Here is a 21818-nt window from a genome sequence, read left to right on the forward strand (position 1 = left end):
AAAAATCAATGTATATTCGTGAAAGTTCTTATTATATTTTGTATAAAATTGCAATATAATAAAACTAAAAATTAAATTAGGTTATTAGTAAAATCAAATTCACTTTTCTAATTGAATATTTATGGTCATAAATGTAAAGCTAATTTGTTTTTTAACAGCCACAAACCTTTAAAGACCATTAATTTTTAATATTTTATAAAACAAAATCAATAAGTAAATCTTAATTTAAAACCGCCAGCAAAAGTTTCTACTTTATAATATTTTAACCAAGTTCTCGATAAAACCTTTACGGGAAAGTTGCAGAAGTTTCATTTTGAATATATTTGATGTGACATTTTTGTAATATAGTTATTCCCTGGTGCTTATACTTTCTTGGCTAACATTTGAAAAACTTACTAACAACTCTGTGAATAATTTTCTTAACAATAATTGAAATACATGATATTAAATAGTGTCTGTCTGTCTACTTTCAAAATTGTTTGTAAAAAATTATTAATGTAATTGATTGGAAATTTGAATTGATCTAATAAACGATTCATACTTTAACTAACTTTAAAATTTATAGATCAAGAGCCCACGACGGCCAGACTTTCCTTTCTTTCGGAAAGTTGAAAGTTTCTCTGTATATGTCTCCGATACAGATAAGAACGACCAGCGACTATCAAGTTTGGGTTGTGGTTACTTTGGCAGGAAACAGGTAGTAAAGGTGTATAAAATAGTACCTAACTTTCATTATAGTTTAAAAGCTAAATTTTATATATGTTACTTGGGGACCTATAAAAAGATGTTACCTTAAGAGACAGACAGTTTTCATGGTTCTTACATCTAGCCAGACACATTTAAAAAATAACTAACATATCATCAAATTCACATAACTACCTAAAAGCGTAACAAATATGAAATAACCCACTAAAAACATTAGTTAACTACAATTATTAAAAAAATAAAAGTATAATATATATGTAATAAAGTTATTACTTATCTTTTACGGGGGCTTATGTTGATGGAATTTCACGTATCTCGATGACACAATAAAAAAGTCATCGGGATACGTGAAATTTCATCAACATAAGTCTAAGTAAAAGATAAGTAATAACTTTATTACATATATATTGTACTTTTATTTTTTTAAAAATTGTAGTTAACTAATGTTTTTAGTGGGTTATTTCATATTTGTTACGCTTTTAGGTAGTTATGTGAATTTGATGATATGTTAGTTATTTTTTAAATGTGTCTGGCTAGATGTAAGAACCATGAAAACTGTCTGGCTCTTAAGGTAATATCTTTTTATAGGTCCCCAAGTGTTGTAGCGTGGATACAATATATGCGACCGTGTATATCGCGGCGGTAGGCGCAGTACGAGCGTGCCCGTACGCAGGTCACGCGAATGTTTATACACGGCCGATACGCTACGTGTGTGACTATGCACACTGAGTGAACGCCTTCGAACGCTGGTTCACGCTCACTCCCGACGCTTCTGCTAGCGTCCGTGGAAACGTACTATGCGCCAATACAACCCTCTGCACGTATAAGAGGAACGCGTATTTCGCGGTGCAAAGCACGCGGGCTTCGCAATAACGTTTATTACGAAACGTGGCGAAATAAAACTGCAGCAATTCTTCTTCAAGTAGCTTTCGAGGGCTGGTGATAGTCGCGTAAGTTACGTGTGCTCCGTACCGTTGACTCCCGAGAACTGATTTGCTACGCTCGCCGTGGGGATTATATACTAGTTTAGCACGGTGAGCCCGTACGTAATGCTCAATTCGTGCGCCCGTTTTGTTATCAACCAACCCTCTAATTGCTCGTAACTTTATTAAAAGCAAACCTTATACAAAATCATTTACAATTAAAACAATAAATACATCTTATGCACGACATAACATACAGGTTTACTATTCGTATACAGTATCTATTTCCAAAAAATATCTACACATTACTGAATTTATATATACATTTTACACATTACTAAAATGTATATGCACGTTTACGAGTCATCACAACATAAGTGAGCGTTTATTTTGTAAGTGCTCAATGTACAGTCATCACATTACATATAAGTGAGCGATATAAATTATCATGTAACCAAAATTTGCAAAACACAATGTCGTAATTAAACATCTAGTAAGTAATTACTATAATAACTTAAATATAAAATTAAAACAAAACATTTAAACATTACAATACGGTATGGGGTGCAATACTCTCATCTCTATGCTTAAACCTATTCATAAGCGACTCGCAGTACAAATCATGCGGTCTATATCTTCTAATTTTAATCTACACTAACAAATTAACTAAACATATATATACAATGACGCTATGTCGATCGCTAACATCCTCCCCCTCGTGCATAGCACTAATCTCTGTGATTAGCGATCGAGCCTGTTTCATAAACACTTTCAGTAGCGTGTATCCCATCAGGACCAAATTTTCGAAATTTCCAATTTTCATATCGTGTGGAGGACCAGTTAACTTGACGATTCATTTTACCGTTGATATAATGTTGTGAGGGCACTTTATCTCTAAATGTCTTTGTAAGAGACATGTTAGAACAATTGTTGTTACTTTTATATCGGCCCTTTCTCGTCACGTGTTCATTTCTGTCAATTTTCAACTTGCAAGTATTATTATGCGTTGTAAGTGCATAATCTTTCACTTGTAGGTCACGTGGGCTTTTTATGTTATTTATTTCACCCTGAGGCATAACATTGTATGCGTTTGCAACAAAACACGTGTTTACAATATAATTAACTGACCTTGACGTGTTGTTTTCATCAATACCATGAAGCACCCATCCAAGCGCTGTACGTGAAGCCACTGGTTGGCCTGGTTTTCCTTTTCTCATTTGTTTCGATGCTAATAATTGCCAATTGTCTTGACCAATCAGTAATAAAGGCTCTTTAGCCTCGTAGTACAGTTGAGTAGTAAACTCACGTAGATGACGGAACTGTTTTATTCGTTGTTTGTCTAAGAACTGCGGGGCTAGTTTTAAATTGTCTACTGTATGCACTTGATTTAATTTTTGCACTTTTTTGTTATGCATACCTTTCACTTTTAACTTTATCACTTGCGTGTCACTATTCACAATATTTCTTCCACCCACAGTTTGTATCACAAGTTGAGTTTTCGAACCACTAGCACCAATACGATTCGCTACAGCTGAATCCAACAAAGTCACTGTAGAGCCTTCATCTAACAAGACAATAATTTTTTCCGAGCCCTTTGGCCCAAATACTTCAACTTCGAGCATTTTCAGATAAGCTCGTGACGTCATAGGTGCACACACATTATTCACTGTATTCGTTACAGGCTCTTGATGCACACTATCGCTGTCTGGCTTTTGTACGGCATATTCAACATGCAAAAGCGAGTGATGCCACCGTTTGCAATGTTTGCATGGCGGTTTGCGACAGTTCTCTTTGCGATGCTTTCCTTTTAAGCAATTAAAATATACGCGATGCTTCTTAACAATATCCCAACGTTCTTGTACTGTTAATTTCATGAAATGCGGGCACTCACTAAGCACGTGGTCTTTTTTGCAATGAAAGCACGTGTTCTTACTTTCACTGACACTATATGACGCAACATCATTTTCTACACTATAATATAAATTCTTTCTATTCATTCTCCAATTGTTTGTTTCACCAAGACTCACGTGTGATCCACATCGATCTGCTTCACGGTTAAGCCATTGTGAAACACGTGTAATATCCGAAACACCATGTTCCTCGTCGCCGATAAAATCATACCACCGATATAAAAACGATTGTGGTAGCTTGTCTAATATCATTTTCACAATATGCGGCGCTTGTAGGTATTCGGGTCTATTCAAACCTTTGATAGCCGCCACACTATTATTTATTTGACTCGCGAACATACATATATCACGTGGATCGTCGGTTATTTTTCTCAATGTTTGAAGTTTATCTAACTCGGCAAGAACCAAAGCATCTGTTCTACCGTAGCGGCGTCTTAGCGAGTCGATGACGTCATTCGGCTTAGCGGCTGAATAAAGCAAACTTTTTATTGCTTCACGTGCACGACCCTTTATTGCCCTTCGTAATCTTGCCATGTTTTGTACATCATTAAACAATGGGGCTGTATCGTCATAAACGGTTTTGAATGCCATCCATTCATCACTAATACCGTCAAAGTGCGGCAACTCGTTTATATAATTTGGTTGCGACGCCGTGTTATTTTTTGTGCATAAAACTTCCTTTAATGCATCCGCCAATGTTTGCACTTCAATGGTCGAGTTTTTGCATTTTTCTTCCTTAACTGGCATTTGTATAGACGGTTTATTACACTGTTCATTGTCATCGGCGTAATTTGTTTCTTTGATTGATGCAGCGATCCAATTTTCTACATTCTCCGATTTGAAGTCATTTTCATCACTATCGGACTCTAACAGCTCATTTTCACATTGCGCGAGTTCCATCGTAACGCGTGCTAATCGCGCTGCCGCTTGAGCTGCTTCCAATTCGCGTTGAAGCAATTCCTGTTTCGCTTCTAATAAACGTTTTCGTGCACCAGCCTGTGCCGAGCGAACTGACATCGCTTTACGGCCTTCTGTAGCCGATATAAGAGTATCTTTTGATCCAAAATCCTTACTCTTTGACTCGTGGGTTCCCATTTCAGCCATCGTGTGAGTGGCGTGGGTCTCTGTGGCTGGCGGAGTTTTCGGTAACGTTGATACAACATTAACATCTGTCGTCGTAGCGTCGTGACTCATCGGCGTTAGTTCAAGCCGGCTTTCATCATCTTGTCTTGACGTACGACGATCAATCGGAGTTTTCTTATGCGACCTCGTGATAGGCATTTTCAATTCTTCGTACGTTTGCTTCTTATAAAACGAAGGACCAGGCTCCAATGAACCAAAAATGTTCTATGCAGAATCCGGCTCGAAGGACCAAAAATGTTGTAGCGTGGATACAATATATGCGACCGTGTATATCGCGGCGGTAGGCGCAGTACGAGCGTGCCCGTACGCAGGTCACGCGAATGTTTATACACGGCCGATACGCTACGTGTGTGACTATGCACACTGAGTGAACGCCTTCGAACGCTGGTTCACGCTCACTCCCGACGCTTCTGCTAGCGTCCGTGGAAACGTACTATGCGCCAATACAACCCTCTGCACGTATAAGAGGAACGCGTATTTCGCGGTGCAAAGCACGCGGGCTTCGCAATAACGTTTATTACGAAACGTGGCGAAATAAAACTGCAGCAATTCTTCTTCAAGTAGCTTTCGAGGGCTGGTGATAGTCGCGTAAGTTACGTGTGCTCCGTACCGTTGACTCCCGAGAACTGATTTGCTACGCTCGCCGTGGGGATTATATACTAGTTTAGCACGGTGAGCCCGTACGTAATGCTCAATTCGTGCGCCCGTTTTGTTATCAACCAACCCTCTAATTGCTCGTAACTTTATTAAAAGCAAACCTTATACAAAATCATTTACAATTAAAACAATAAATACATCTTATGCACGACATAACATACAGGTTTACTATTCGTATACAGTATCTATTTCCAAAAAATATCTACACATTACTGAATGTATATATAACTAAAAATGTATATATAACATTTTACACATTACTAAAATGTATATGCACGTTTACGAGTCATCACAACATAAGTGAGCGTTTATTTTGTAAGTGCTCAATGTACAGTCATCACATTACATATAAGTGAGCGATATAAATTATCATGTAACCAAAATTTCCAAAACACAATGTCGTAATTAAACATCTAGTAAGTAATTACTAGATGTTTAATTACGACAAAATCTACAAAATCATGCGGTCTATATCTTCTAATTTTAATCTACACTAACAAATTAACTAAACATATATACAATGACGCTATGTCGATCGCTAACACCAAGTAACATATATAAAATTTAGCTTTTAAACTATAATGAAAGTTAGGTACAATTTTATACACCCTTACTACCTGTTTCCTGCCAAAGTAACCACAACCCAGACTTGATAATCGCTAGTCGTTCTTATCTGTATCGTAGATATATACAGAGAAACTTTCAACTTTCCGAAAGAAAGGAAAGTCTGGCCGTCGTGGGCTCTTATATTATTAAGAGCGTCTAATCTCTTCGTCAGACAAATCGTCTAGACATTTGACATTTTATATCATCAACACATTTTTAATTTAAAATTCATTTTCGCAATTAACGTATTTATAATTATGATATTTATAGAATAAGATGAAAGCAGAATTCATAAGGCACGCGAGCTGGCAAAATTATTCTCAAATGCTTTTAAATTGAAATAAAAGGCCTCATTCAAAGCAGTGATAATTAATCTAAAGTAGGAACACGTCAAAGGAATGTTCCATTGTGTTATTTGGGAAAACGTGCCAGATTAAATATTCCGTGAACTGTGGAGAACGGTATAAAATAATAAAATATACAGGATGAATTATTGGAGTGGGCTTTCCGAGCTAAATCCGAAACTACATGAATATCGAAATGAAAGTATCGGCCCCGATTGTAGTGTGTTTGTAAAATTACAGATTTTTGTTGATTAATGACACATCCTGTATACATAGGCGTGTTTTTCATATTGTATCTTTAACATGAATGAAATAAAGTGTAATTTTCAAAATGGCTTCTATATTTAGTCACGTGATATTACTTAACGATTTTCCTCACTACCTAACCTAATAAAATACATAATCTATACAATCTAATCCCTACTAACATAAATATGAATATATTACGAAACACTAACCAACATTGTAACTAAATAATTAATATCTCAAAAGTAACAAGTTCTACGTCCCCATCGTCTTAACCTTACAGACATCAAAGGGCTCATACGCTCAAACACCTTGAATGTTGCCTCTTGGACATTGTAATTCTGTAAACATTATTATATATTTACCTTTGTTGCGTACGGAAAGAGCATTAAATTAACTGTTTTTGTTGAAACCTAAACATGATACATATTTAGATTGAATAAAATGAGCGCTAAACACCTACTCTTTTATCACGATGAACGCCAAAAAATAAATGTATATTATGCGCAAGTAAAACTTATCCCTAAAAGTGAAGTTATAAATAACGTAATCTGAAATTATACCATCAAAACTGTCACATATATGTACGAAGGATTTTTAAAGTCAGTAACTAATCTTTTTTATCTACAATCTACGACGGGAGCACTCCTGTAACGACTCCCGCAATTGCTACACCAAATAATAATAAACCAATACGGATCATAGATGATATCAACCGCGCCGTAGCTAACGGCATTATCGTAAACAATCGTCTCCAAACTGCAAAGCTCTTACTAAAACTATACTTCGGCAATTTTCCAACGGAATTCACAAACAGTGGACGATTCTGAACTCACGCTGAGATTCCACATTCCCGCTACGGAATTTAATCCCAAGTTATTCTCAACTATTATAACCTAGTTTATTGGAGATTTATTTTAAACATGGCTAGGTGCTTCACGATGCAGTAGTTTTGAAGGAGTAATGTTTTCATTCGAATCTATCTGTAGGTATTATTATATTTTATCTGTGTTATTACAAAATATTTGTGCTTAGACTAAATAATTTAAGCTTTTCTTCATGGTCCATACTTATAGCGATGAATGGCAGTGTAGGTTTTAAGATAATATTATCTTCATTATTATCATTACAAAAGTTAAAACACGTGAAATAAAAAACTGAAGACTTATTATATACAAGTATTCCGCCCACTTGTTCGAGTGCACTTAACCTTATCGATAGTCGTCTGCTATACAAAGGCTATGTCAAGGTTTCAACTATCTGTTTATCAAAATCCACCCACATTCGTTCAGGAGGTTAGGCGTGTAAACATAACAGACAAATGGACATACTATGAAAGTTACTTTCTATCTTTAGTAAATACTAGCTGTGCCACACGGTTCCTCCCTCGATAAATGGCCTATCTAACAATGAAATAATCTTTCAAATCCGACCAGTCGTTCCTGAGATTAGCGCGTTCAAACAAACTCTTCAGCTTTATAATATTAGTATAGATATCTAATCTTTAGTAAAAAGAGTATCCAATAAAGAATTAAACCCGTAAAAAGATTTATTTCATTTAAATTAGGACTCGAGCCTTGATCAGTTTATTAAGATTTACTTAGCGTGAAGTAATCTAAGTTTGGTTTAGACACAAGTTACTTAGTAACCACAGCGGTATTACAACTCCTTTACGTCGAATAATCGTGAATATAAATTTGCCGGATTATCCGCTGAAATTAGTTTCAGTTTAGCGGAAAATACGCATGTAACTGATAATAACTAATCAAAATAATTTGAATATTTTATTATACTAGCAGTCCGGTCGACTTCGCCCGTGGTACATGTATACGTTTTCTCTCCATAAGAACCATCCTCGTAATTCATGTGATATTATATAAAAATAATTATCAAAATCGGTCCACCCGTTCACGCGTGATGCCGTGACCAAGGGAAAAAGAATTCATTTTTATGTATAGAGATGATGACAAGGTTATCAAAAAAACTACACATACTATTTCAAATTATATGTAACAATAAGTACCTATAGTATAAAGACTGCTGTAGGTATAGTATAAAAATAGATCAAATGGAAATTCATCAATATAAAAGCTATCTTTGTTTATTATATTACTGGACTCCACGACTTCACTTTGTCTTTACCGAGAAAATTTTATAAAAGGCTTCAGTGGTTTCTAGTGAACAAAGAACGGCGACTTCACATTTATTCAATTAGTTTATAAATAGTATATTCTTAGGGATTTTAAAATCAACCAAGTTTTATTCCTTACAAAATAATTTCATATGATGTCTACCTTCAACAATAAAATAATAATCGACCAAATATAATAATTAACACAACTAAACACAACCAAAACGACAGTTACGTCCGAGAGTCAAGTCAAATCCGCTGTTCAACTCATTTTTATAACCACTATTTATTCTAGTTGCCAGTTGGGGATTTATTTCTAACAATATAGTTTGGTATTTTTTTTCTTAAAAATCTTTTCTCTTTTTAGAAAGGGGTCGATGTGATTTTTCGCATTTGGAGTTTATGGTTTGGAACCCGGGAAGTAACATATTATGCTTGTTGTCCTGGAAAAATTAACAGCTCCTCCGGGATACATTTAGAGGCTTAGAACCGCGGAAATGTACGTAAAAGCTAGCCGATTCTGTAACTTTTTTGTGCCAATGCCGTAAAAATTAAGTATTTGCAAAAATTTTAGCTTTTAAAAAATAAGTTGGATTATCTATTTTTATTGACAAAGCATTTTTATGAAAGTGTATACATACTGTATCTAGCAAATTAAAATGTTATGTTTTAATAATTGTCTCTCCATTTGAGGATTTTTTTTTAATAATCTCTGAAGCGGAGACACTGATTTGGACCAGTTAACTAGCACATAACAATTGTAGAGCATAAGCAACAGTATTTTGACAAAATATTGTAAACTAAGGGCCGATTTTCCAATCCATGGTTAAAACTTATCCGCCCAATAAACTGCGGCCAAAGAATACATTTTTGAAATGGTAGTTTATAGTACCTACGTTATTCGACGAATAAGTATTAACCAAGGATTGAAAAATCAGCCCTAAAGGAAATATTATTTCACCAAACAATATCTATTAATATAACACACACAAAAGTCGATGAAATTTGACGGAAATATTTCCCTTCCTCTGACAAACCGCAGACGGTAGTGCGTAATGCCTTGCGTGTCTAAAATTTATATCATAATTCATAAATAACTCTACTTGGCAGTTCTATAGTACGTCTTCTTGTCTCTACATTTAGATTTGAGGTAGACAGACAGTCTAATCATCGTACTTAATATTTTATATCCAATTAAAAAAGAAAAAAGAAAACAATAACAAATTTAGAATATTTATTATCATTATATTGTATGTAGTTTGTTTATACGTTGAATATTATACGTTTTAATATTAAACATTTTTAACATTATTTAACAGTATTTTAAACGTAATTTATTGTAATTATCACTATAAATTATAATATCTTACTTGCCTTATTTGATCTTATTATATTAATGTTTTCTTTAACATTAATATAATTATTATTGTAGAGACATCTGAATATTAAATGACTTACTACATTAAGAAAGTACTTGTTATTCTAATTATGTAATTAATTATACTTCTATTTTGCGTTACAGATATATAAAGAAGTTTCAAATGAATTTTATCAAAGTTATAACGTTTTTATTTTGAATCTATAATAATTAATAAGCAATTATAAACAGAAGTAATATTATTCTGACAAATATTATTATTACAATATCAAACACTTCGAGAACGAGATATTTAAAGTACCATCAGAATTTCAGATGTAGATTAAGGGACCTTCTTGAAAGGGAATTTGTTATATTATATTGTATCGAAATAAATAATAATAAGCATTTACTTAACTACTAAAGTCCCTGTATATTTTAAAAGTGCATATTATATTGCCAAGTAAGCCTTATAAAATTCATATAAAAGTATTCAAAATAACAACTATACTTAAGTAGAGTTTGAGTTTAAACTCAAGCAATATATTTCGTGCTGAATACAGTCTCATTCCTCAGCTAGTTTTAAAGCAAGTGAAGTGAGACAATCCGATATAACTCTAATATTCTTTTTTCATCACCCGCACACTTGAGTACAATCGAGGCGCGCGAAATAATCGCATCGCAAATACCTTTAAACAAAACTATGTTCTATAGCCGTCGCAACAAAGGCTTTAATTCATAAAAACCTTTATTGGATTCCGCAGATGGAATTCAATTCGCGTTTGACCCAAGGCGCTTTCTTGCTTTGAATTGTTGCAAGTGCAGCTCGCCGCTCGCGAAATAGAACACGTTCTAATAAATCATTTTAATTCCATTTGAAGTATTACTGTCTCAAATGTTTAACTGCGGTGATAAAGAGGGCCGATTTTCAAGATTCTTGATGATAATAATTGATTCTTTAGAATATTGTAGTCTACTTTCCTTTTGTGTTTTTTGAAGTGAAAACTTCTTTAGCGGCGTTGAGCACTTTTTCTGTAATGGGTATAAAATCTTAAACTCGCGTCAGGACACGTGACCTGATCGAAAAAGCGTAAGACGGATGGATATCAAACATGCTCAACTTTAATAATCAAGTTTTCACTTCTGCCGGCACTCCCGGAGTGCAACCCGTCTTTTTTTTTATATTTCTGTATATTATACGATGAATTACATTACGACATTGGGGCCTTCAAGAAAAGAGCTTATTTGTCCATAAAAGGCCGGCAAAGCACCTGCAACACTTCTAGTGTTACAAGTGTCTATGGGCAGTGGTGACCACTTAACATCAGGTGGCCCACCTGCCCCTTTGCTTGCTCTGTCATAAAAAAATTACTTAATGATAAGAGGAACTACGCAACTGTGGACTTTATATTTTGAAAGCCGGTTACAGCTTTTCAAAACCCGTAGCTTTGTGATTGCTCATGGGCGGCAGTGGTCGCTTAGCGGCCCACCTACTCGTTTCCTTGCTTTTATATAAAGTAAACATATTATATGATATTATATATCAGGTGTAGGTAATAATTTATTCAATAAAGGAAATAAAACTACGTAATATGTAGTGTAGACCATAATTTCCAAATGCCTTAAACATTCCTATATGCATAAAATATCATTGAAATCGTATGTGTAACTTGCAAGAGTGTATTTTGTTATGAAAAATAATGTTAAATTCTTTATTAATTTAATGAATAATTAATGTATATTACCTATACACCTTTGCATTACAATTCATAGTAGTTATGAATAACTTCTTCTTTTTCTTCAATCTTCTCGAAATATTGAAAGAATTAAGAAATTAAATCATGTATACTCTTTATATTTTAAACCCTACTGTGTACTTCGGTTCAATGCTACGTCCACACAGAGCCATAATCAGCGACCGTTTCTGCTATAGTGAGACCGCAATCCAATTTCCATATCATGAACTTTTATCCTTTGATTATTGCTGCACCAAACGGTTATTGGTCTTTGTTGTTCTGTGTGGACGCAGCTTTAGCGAGCATAGACCCACTACATTGGCTACAATGTAGTGGGTCTACGCTCGCTACGCTAAATGTTAGTTAGAAGCCTTTATTTAAAATAAATGATAGTTATATATTATTATAGTCTTTATTAGTAAGTAACTAATAGTTAGCAGTGTATGTAAAAAGTTTGTTTTAGTTTAATAATCATTTTAAGTAATAATAAAATATATTCCGTATGTATTCATATTTAAATTAATAAAATGCTTAAAACTGCTATTTTTACACAGAATGACACCAACCCACCCTTTAACAAGGCCAAGAGAAAAGGATAGCGCCATCGTTACAAACTTTTATAAGCCTCTAAGTTACTCGTAATAGGCTTATATTCTGTAATGCTGTTCCCATCTACTGTCATAATTAGTCACGGATAATGAAAATTCTAATACTACATTCAAGTGAAAATCAATAGAAAGCAAACGAAAAGCGAATCATTTTTACTATGTGTCTCTGACTGAAGCAAGTATTACAAAACTGAAACATGATAATCCGAATTTGAAAATCGCATACATGAACGTAGCGGACTAGTAACTACAGACTACACAGAACATTACGCTGTAGTACAATTATCTATCTACATACAATTAAAGTACATACGTACGTTTTCCATGGACCGTTGTCATGAACTGTACAAAATGTTGCGAACACTTCACTAAAGTCACGGTTTGCACTGTTAGTGTTGAAATTAAAAGAATATGAGGGGTTGAATTATGTAATTTTGTTATGTTTTTGGACGCATGGCGCGCGATGGACGCGCTCAAACCGACTGCAGGCAGAAATGGCGGCTGTGTGCGCGCGCAACCCGCCCTACGGTTAAGGTGCTGTTGCATTACGACGCGCCGAGAATATTTTCAGCTTTAGGATAAGATTTTTCTATTGGACATCACGCGCTATTGGAAAATGGAAAAGCACGTGGATGTAATTAACAAGTTGTTCGAAGCAATCTGAATACTCTATCGCTCTACATCGAAGTTTTACTAACTAGGATATCTTAAAAAACATCTGTTACTAATAATAATTAAAAAACTAATTGCTTACACAATTTTTTTTATTATATGTATTACGATTTGTAATTTAACAGACTACGAAAACGTGGTTGATACAAAACAATTGATTCACAAACTTGTGTTTTCTTGTTAACGTAACCGCACCTTAATTCAGACAAAAGGCACACACTTTGTAACGTTCAGCGTCACCTTCCCGTGAAACAAACCATACCACTGCACGAGCAATACATTGCTCGCTGGCTTCCTCACAACCATACCGTGTTGACTTACAACCATCAATGTATGTCTTCTCAAGCAATATTTCACAGAAAATAGAAGTTTAATACTCGGACGAGTGATCGGAAAGAAAACGTATATTCTCATGAACAATGCCTTTTTGGAAGTGCATAAGGAATGATAAGCTATGTGACCAACCGTCTCGGCTTCGAGAGACGACTGCTTCTGTGTTTATGGCGAGTAATTAGCCTGGAAAAAGACTTTGTAGTAATATTACGGATAAAAAACCAGTTTTAAAAATGTAGAGAAATTTTTGTGGTGACTTATTTAGGGTAGTGGGTAATGATTTAAATTATTGTATGAGAATGTGGTTTTAATTGCCATTGTTGTTTAGACGATGTGTGGTAAACATTTTGATTGTGTATTCTTGGGTAGGTACTTATTCGAAAGAAAAACATTTTTTGATAGAGATATCTAGAAAGTTTCAATTGAAACTTTTGTAAATCTCCCATGACTCCATTATTATGGCTGTAATAAAAAAATATTTTTTAAAAAGTCTTCAAATGTTCATTCATGTAATATCATATTTTAAATTACACCCAAGATTCCACATTTAGTATAATAGTTCCTAGAGTCGTTACGTTGAGATTTCTATGCACCGTGTACTTGCTTTGTGCTTTATTCTTAATAGTTATATTTATTATAATTTCTTCCTTTTAAGTGCATGCGATATTAGAAAGAAAGAAATTTAGAAAAAAATATGAAAAGAGTTGAATAAAGGATATTTGTATCGTTACTAAGTCGATCTATTGGATATTGTTTTTATTTTTATAATTTCCAATAAATTATGTCAACACGTAGGCTGGTATTATTTTTCTTACCCAATTACCTTTTTCTTTATTCCCATATTCAATCCTTTCTTTTAATTATATCTTACCCACTCTACCACTAGGAAATACGAACTTTAAGCGTTTAGGAAACCTCGTTAAAAATGTTGTCAACAGTTAGAAAAGATGCTCTACATCTGTAAATCTTTACTTATAACCTGATTCAATTTAAACAATAATAACATACCTACCTAATGATCCTGATATCTTGCGATACCAAGTTAATTTTCAACCCATATTATGTTACCTAAATAGGATGAAAATGAATGCTCAATCTTTTTTTAGGCAGACATAGAAAATCTAAGGTATAATAGGTACTTATCGTATGGTCACCTACGAAAGTACGACGTCCAGAAAAACATCCTTAAGTTTATTCCTCAGATGTAACTGGGAAAATTCTTTGTAAAAAGTCGTTATTCAGATATAAGTTACATTCATCTCAATTCTCAACACTTATGTATATTATTGTTGCTAACTTCGCGTTGCACTCAGAAGTTTAAAAGCGTGTAGCCTCTTTCGGAAACAAAATTTTCGCCTCTGCACAGTAAACTATTTTAAAGGATTAAGGATTCAACAATCATGGTACAAAATTTTTATTATCATTCTAGCTGTGTCACGCAGATTCACCCGCGGACGAACCCGCGGTTAAAAGCAAGAATTTCTACAGTTTTTGTGTTATTACGGTACATAAGCTATATCACTGCCTAGTACCTACCAATAAAATCCATTCAGTGGTTTTTGCGAGAAAGAATAATAAACATACACTCATCCATTCATCAGTATCCGTAGAAAGCAGAGTACGATAGGAATCCGAAAGCATAGGTGATAGGATGTAGAGTTTAAATTGACGATATTAATTACGTGGCTAATAAGTTTTTTTCGTAGAGTAGAAAATATAACCTACAAATTACTTCGCGTCAAGTTGGCCATGCCCATATTTTTCTTGTTGATGGTTACCCTAGAGCAGGGGCACATACTTCATAGGTCCCCATTGATGAGTTATGGCGTCTACAATAGGTACGTAACAAGGGTGAGGGAAGTTTGTACAAGTCGCTAAGCCTTTAGTCTGGAGGTTAACGCACTCGCAACTTTCAACAAGAGGCGTCATTGGCGCCAAAAGTGTTTCCTCGATCTGTATTTTTTTTTGTTTACACAGATATGACAAACAGAAACCTAATCTGATAAGTGATACCGTTATATAGATTAATGTGTGTGTCTAACTATCTATAATGTTATAGAAAGTTCTGTTAAATACGGTCTAAGTTATGGGTTGATACCTACCAGTTCCTAAACTAAAACATTTTATTCTTTAACTTAACTTCTGTTAAAAGCGCTTTTGAAAAGTCAAAATATAGAAAATAACAATTTACCACTTACGCAATTAAATTACAATTACAATTTAAGTTAGCTTAACTAAATTAGGAGAGAGAATTTTTTCAGTAAAATACAAACTGTAGGTACTCGAAATTACTATCTTGTGGTTCTATGAATATTACATACTTATCCAAGTAAGCTCGTTTAAAGTATTGTGTAAAAATGAATTAATATCAAATTCCCGAAAAAATTCCTATCTTTTATATTATAATAAGCAAAATTTCATCTTATACGTTCAAATTCGCCGTCAGCTGGTCAGAGATAAGACCAAACTATTTTGTTTATTATAATTAAACTAAACAATACAGAATATAATTAAATCTAGAGCACGTTAATTTCCAGCACCAACACAAAGTTAATCCGGCTAATAATATTTCCTGGACATTCCTGCGTTCGCAACATTTATACAGCCGTTAGTTTTTATTACTGCTTATCCCACAAGGTGTAAAGAGGATTTGGAATAAACTGGCCATAGTTTATCCTAGTTACAAATAATATAAATTATACTTAATTGTAAGCAAAATGCTCAAGCGTTGGAGTAAAATTTTATTGCAAATTGCAATGTAATATTTTGTTAGCGTCGAATTCACAAAGCAAGAAATAGGTAAGTAAATAAAACAATCTTCATTTAATTTTTCATTTTATTTTTAATTTCTATACATAAAGATTACTTATTCTTTTTTGTGAAGAGAAGAAAGCTGTAAAAAAAAGCATTAAATGTTAATAAAATAATCAACGAGCGATGAGAAACCTTATTACATTATTGAACATTTCAAAAGTAGATAGTATCTACGACTACGTACTATCAGTCATAAAGTATTATATAACTAGCGGTCCGCCCCGGCTTCGCCCGTTGTATATATTTATGTTTTCTTTCCATAAGAACCATCCTCGTACTTCAAGGAATATTATAAGAAAAGAATTATCAAAATCGGTCCACCCGTTTACGCGTGATGCCGTGACCATGGAAAACGGGTTTCATTTTTATACATATTATATCAATTTGTTTACTGTTTTTCTGTTTTATGCCAATAGTATGTACACCTCAAAATATTCAACATTATCAACATTAGGTATCCTTCAACAGAAAATAACATTAAAAAAATGTGTGCGTGTACTAGTGTACACACGTAAGAAGTGAAACTTCTTTGACCTTATTTTTAAAAAAAAAATTCACTATAGGTATGCAACTTGACATAAATACGTCGAATCACGTGTGGTAGGGATAAGAACAAGATGGCGCGTAACGGAAAAATGTTACACTAAATTTTTTTCCAACCCCGAGAAGTTTCACTTCAAAGATTAATTTTGAATTTTCACCATAGTACTGAACGAATGGCTTAATGTCAAATTCATGTCAAATTTTAATGACATATGACATCAAGATGTCATTATAATTTAATTTCATATTAATTCGACATTCTGCCCAAATTTTTGAATTGGTTCACAAAATTAAAGAGAATACGGTTTCAACATATTTACAAAAAATATGTTAAAAAGCATAATATAGCGATGACAACACAGTATAAGAGATTTACGAAGCTGATAGCAAAGTGGCCTTTGGATACTTCTAAGGGTGAAAGGTTAGTTTTTATATATTTATGAACAGGTAGGAATGCCAACTTTTTAATGTGCAAAATTTTGTTCATAACGCACAATGCTCTTTTTCAGAGACCTCGGTAAACTTATACGGGATAAGGTTAAAAGCGCTTTTGAGTCTCCCGCCAACCAGGCTTTGGATTCTGAAGTTTGCACCCAACAATACGCCTCTTTGAACAAACTAGCAGATAATTACTACAAAAACAAATATAAGAGAACAAGGCACAGTTCGGCGACCGGCCTGAACTCTGAAGAGTGTAACCTCGTTTTATCTAATGAAGTTCTTGATTACTTAAAAGAAGAAAATAAAGGATTCTTCCAAAAAATCTTTAACAAAGAATCAAAATGATACGAAGATTTCAATGGCTGCAGTGGGCTGTTCATAAATGTAATTTTTCAACACAAACACGTCCACAAAGAGATCACACACCTGTTATGCTTGATGAAGTAATAAAATACCTAAAACCAGCAGACAATGAAGTTTATATTGACATGACATTTGGAGCGGGAGGTCACTCCACGAAAATTTTGAAATCTGCCAATTGTAAATTGATCACATTAGATAGGGATCCCAATGCTTATGAACGGGCCCAAAAACTAGCGGAGAAATATCCAAATAGAGTGGTGCCACTTCTAGGTAGATTTAGTGAGCTTCCCCAGCTATTGAAGGACAATGGCATCAAGCAATCATCAATTGATGGCATATTATTTGATTTTGGCTGCTCATCAATGCAGTTAGACAATGGAGAGAGAGGTTTTTCTATTAGTAAGAATGGTCTGTTAGACATGAGGATGGACGCAGGTCGAGATCCAAACCAAATAACTGCAAGGGAAGTACTAGCTACAGCCAATGAGAATGAACTGTACAAAATATTCAAAATATATGGTGAAGAAAAAAAAGCTGCCAAAATCGCGCAAACTATCATCCAAGCTAGATATATGATCAAGAACATAGATACGACTCATGAATTAGTAGATATTGTAGACTCTTGCTGTCCTAATGAATTCAGATTGGATAAACTACAACGTCCACAATCAAACGCCACAAAGGTCTTCCAAGCTTTACGAATTTTCGTAAATAATGAACTCAATGAGCTGAACTATGGCATGGTATTAGCTAAGTATTATTTGAAACTGAACGGCCGGCTTATCACCATATGCTTTCATTCCCTTGAAGATACAATTGTTAAGCGGCATATCGCTGGTAATATAGTAAATGAAACAGCTAATCCAGTGCCACTGAGGTACTTGAACCCTATGCTAGTTCAAGATCAAGAGACGATAAATAATTTCCTAGATACTCCATGGAAAGCGTTAAATAAACATGTAGATGTACCAACAGAGGAGGAAGTAGACAGGAATCCAAGGAGTCGGAGTGCCAGATTGAGAGCTGCAATAAAAATTAAGTAGTGTATTGTTTTGTAGATAATAGTGTAGTAAATGTTGAAATATAATCGTTTGTTTTATTTAATTCCTTCATTATTGATATTATTATTTATATAAATAAATTCAATTGTACCAGAAGAAGAGCAATTAAATATAAGAATAAGCAAACAAATATGTAGATAAGTTATAACTGTAAATTCTAAATAAATGAAACCTAGTATAGTATTATAATATTATCTGGACACTACTAAATAATTCCTTGTAAAACCTTCACATTATTTAAGGGCAATACCAGAGGGGTTTCACTCCGAAGTTGAGGTATGTTTCGTGACGTTGTCGACTAATGCTAGGCGTCCATTACAGGCGGATCGGGCCGGGCCGCATCGCAACGGGCCGTCTCTAATGGACGCGCTGTTTGCTCCTGCGTCCACCTGTACGGGGCGCGGCGGACCGCCTAGGCGGATTTTATCTAACAGACGCTCGCCGCTCACATCCGCCTGCCTGCGTCCACTAGACGGGTCGGGGCGGGCCGGGCCGCAGTGCACCGCCAGCAGAAATCCGCCTGCGAAGCGATATCCGCCAATGCGTTGCGGCCCGCCCCGGCCCGATCCGTCGCTAATGGACGATGTTTCATACAAAACATAGGCCGGCGTATTTTTGCGTTGCGATGCGGCCCGGCCCGATCCGCCTAGTGGACGCCAGCCATAAGTTGGCAGTCGAGCGCGGGTTGCGTTGGTCGCGTGGCTTGTGTTCGTGTACCTATGATAAATCGGCGGCAAGTACCAACCCTGAGCTGTTATACCTATAGAGCCTAGCTATTATTTATACCTATAGTTGACTTTTGTTAGGGAGTGAATCTTCTGTACGTAGTACTCATGTAGTAGGTACTATTATAATATATTCTGGGACATTAAATAATATTCGGTCTCATAGAATGATTCAACCTGCAACTTCGCTGTTGTAACTAATTTCTAAATGATGGGTGATTTTGACTTATAATACCAATGATATTTTATGTATAGATACGTTCCTACTCATAATATATATCTGTCGTGGCCATATCGTAGATTTGCTCATTTCATGATATGATCGATCATTTCACGAAATGGTCGCATTTCATGAAGATCGTTAAATCGTCAACGTTTCACGATTTGGCCATCCACATTTGGCCAGATCGTATAAAATAATATAAAGAGTCCATAAAATATTAAAAAAATCAGAATATTCTAAAAACTTGTTTAATGTCATTTAAGTTAGTGCCGCGGCAGCGGTCGGCGAATGCTAGAAGCGAATCGTTTTTGCAATAAAAAACAGTTAGGTTAGGTTAGACTTTGATAAACAAAGCACGAGCCGAGCGAGCAAAGCGAGCGTGCCGCGGCAGCGGCTGGCGAGTACCAGAAGCGGATCGCTTTTTAAAAACAAACAATTATAATACTATAGTAGGATATATAAATATATTTCCTAAAAGAAAAAATGCGTCTTAAATTATTTTATTTAAGACGCATTTTTTCTTCAATACATATAAGATATCCACATTTTCCATAGTACTCGAACCGTCCGCGTCGTAAATTCTTTGCTATGACTTTCTTCATAATATTGTTATTAAACGAATTATGAAGTTTTTAACTGTGAATAATTAAATTTTCGCCAGTGCGGCCACTGCCACGGCCACATCTTATCACATAAACACAGAGCTTGCAGCGCCTCTACCAATGATTAATGTAACTATTTTACGATATGATCAAATAATTTTGATCATTTCATGAAAAAACCGCGCGTTTAGTTGGCCATATCGTGAAACGATTTCTTATCATTGATCTGCTCAAGCCACATCATGATGTGGCCAAACTAAATTGGCCATTTCACGAAATGGTCGCATTTCGTGAAATGGCCAGTCATATCATGAAATGAGCAAATTTACGATATGGCCACGACATATCCAAAAAAAAATGCTTCATATGCAGTGTCAGGCACACACAAATACAAGTATCATTTTACTTAATTTATACATTCACAGACTGTATAAGAGAGATGGCTCTAATAAAATGATATAAACAAAAAAGACAAAGATAGTTTGTCACTTCCGCGCAGGTGTAAGCAAAAGTCAAAAGAATTCACCAATTAAATATAAATAAACAAATAGTTGCCATGGTAATTGGCATAGACTAACGACACAGAAGGTTCAATGTTATAGATGTTACCTCAGAGATGTTACGTTTCCTGCACAAGTAAACAAATGTGACAATTTCATTTACTATTTAATTATTATTATGATGTTGTATTAAAATGAAAAAACTTTTTTGGAGATATAACTGTATTAAGTATTTATTACTAGCTGTGGTGTTCGTTTTCGGTCATCATCATTTCACCCGATAAACACCCACTGCTGAGCATAGTCCTCCTTATAGAATTCCATAAGGACCGATCTTACGCTATTCGTTTCAAGGCAGTTCCCGAAACCCGTACAAGTTCATCACTCCAACTTGTAGGATATAATAATAGTGGTGCCTAGATGAAAAAAAAGGTTGAAATAAAATAAAAAAAGGCTCATACTTCAAGCCTTTTTTATCTGAAACACAAATAAAATTTATGTTCAATAGCTATTTACAGAAAAGCAAATAGCATTTTTTGTCAGTAGCGATAATCTTTTCTTTAATGTATACGTATATTCAACATTGGATTCCTCATAAAGACGACTCTGAAAAAACAAATACAAAACATCTATGGTATCTCTGAAAGGATAGCAGTGCTTAACATTAAATTACCAAACTATACAAAGACTTGGACTATCATTCAAGCATATGCACCAACTGAGCAAGCTGCAGAATCAGAAACAGAGTCCTTCTATGCCGACCTGGCAAAAGTTATCAGGAATTATGCAAACAACCATATCATACTGATGGGAGATTTTAATGCCCAAGTTGGGGAAAAACAAAATGAGGAGGAGTATGTTTTGGGCAGATACGGATATGGCAAAAGAAGCTCTAATGGCCAAAAGCTTGTGGAATTCTTGTTAGAACACAACCTAACTCTCCTCAGCAGTATATTCAGAAAACATCCAAAAAATAAATGGACATGGATCTCACCAGATGGCAGATATAAGAATGAAATAGATTATATGATGAGCAATTCCCCTAAGGCGTTTTCAAATACAAGCGTGATATCAAAACTAAATTTTAACACAGATCATCGGATGGTCAGAAGTACAATTCTGGCATTACCACCAAAAAAAGGAAGGAAGAACATTACCACTTATAACTCAATCCT

The 21818-nt window shown here is 34.8% G+C and overlaps 2 protein-coding genes across 5 annotated transcripts in view; one reads left to right on the forward strand and one right to left on the reverse strand.

Annotated features, from left to right (window-relative positions):
- Nrx-1 (Neurexin 1) overlaps positions 1–13028 on the reverse strand; it is a 111717-nt gene extending 98689 nt beyond the window's left edge. For all 4 annotated transcript variants that reach the window (XM_089706953.1, XM_089706952.1, XM_089706951.1 and 1 more), the window contains exon 1: positions 12684–13028. The gene's annotated coding sequence lies outside the window, so the exon portion shown is untranslated. The remainder of the gene's footprint in view (positions 1–12683) is intronic.
- A 3919-nt stretch (positions 13029–16947) lies between these two features.
- On the forward strand, positions 16948–18619 carry LOC149480225 (putative methyltransferase-like protein 15 homolog). The gene is given in 3 exon segments (XM_089706549.1): positions 16948–17149; positions 17238–17536; positions 17587–18619. Coding segments are annotated over 3 exon segments (1359 nt in total). The 5' UTR covers positions 16948–17078; the 3' UTR covers positions 18576–18619.
- Positions 18620–21818: the final 3199 nt, after the last annotated feature.

The sequence above is a fragment of the Colias philodice genome, chromosome 18 (genome assembly GCF_061535455.1).
Source record: "Colias philodice isolate Cphi_HAF_F1 chromosome 18, ilColPhil1 Martin Lab GWU primary, whole genome shotgun sequence".
NCBI lineage: Eukaryota > Metazoa > Arthropoda > Insecta > Lepidoptera > Pieridae > Colias > Colias philodice.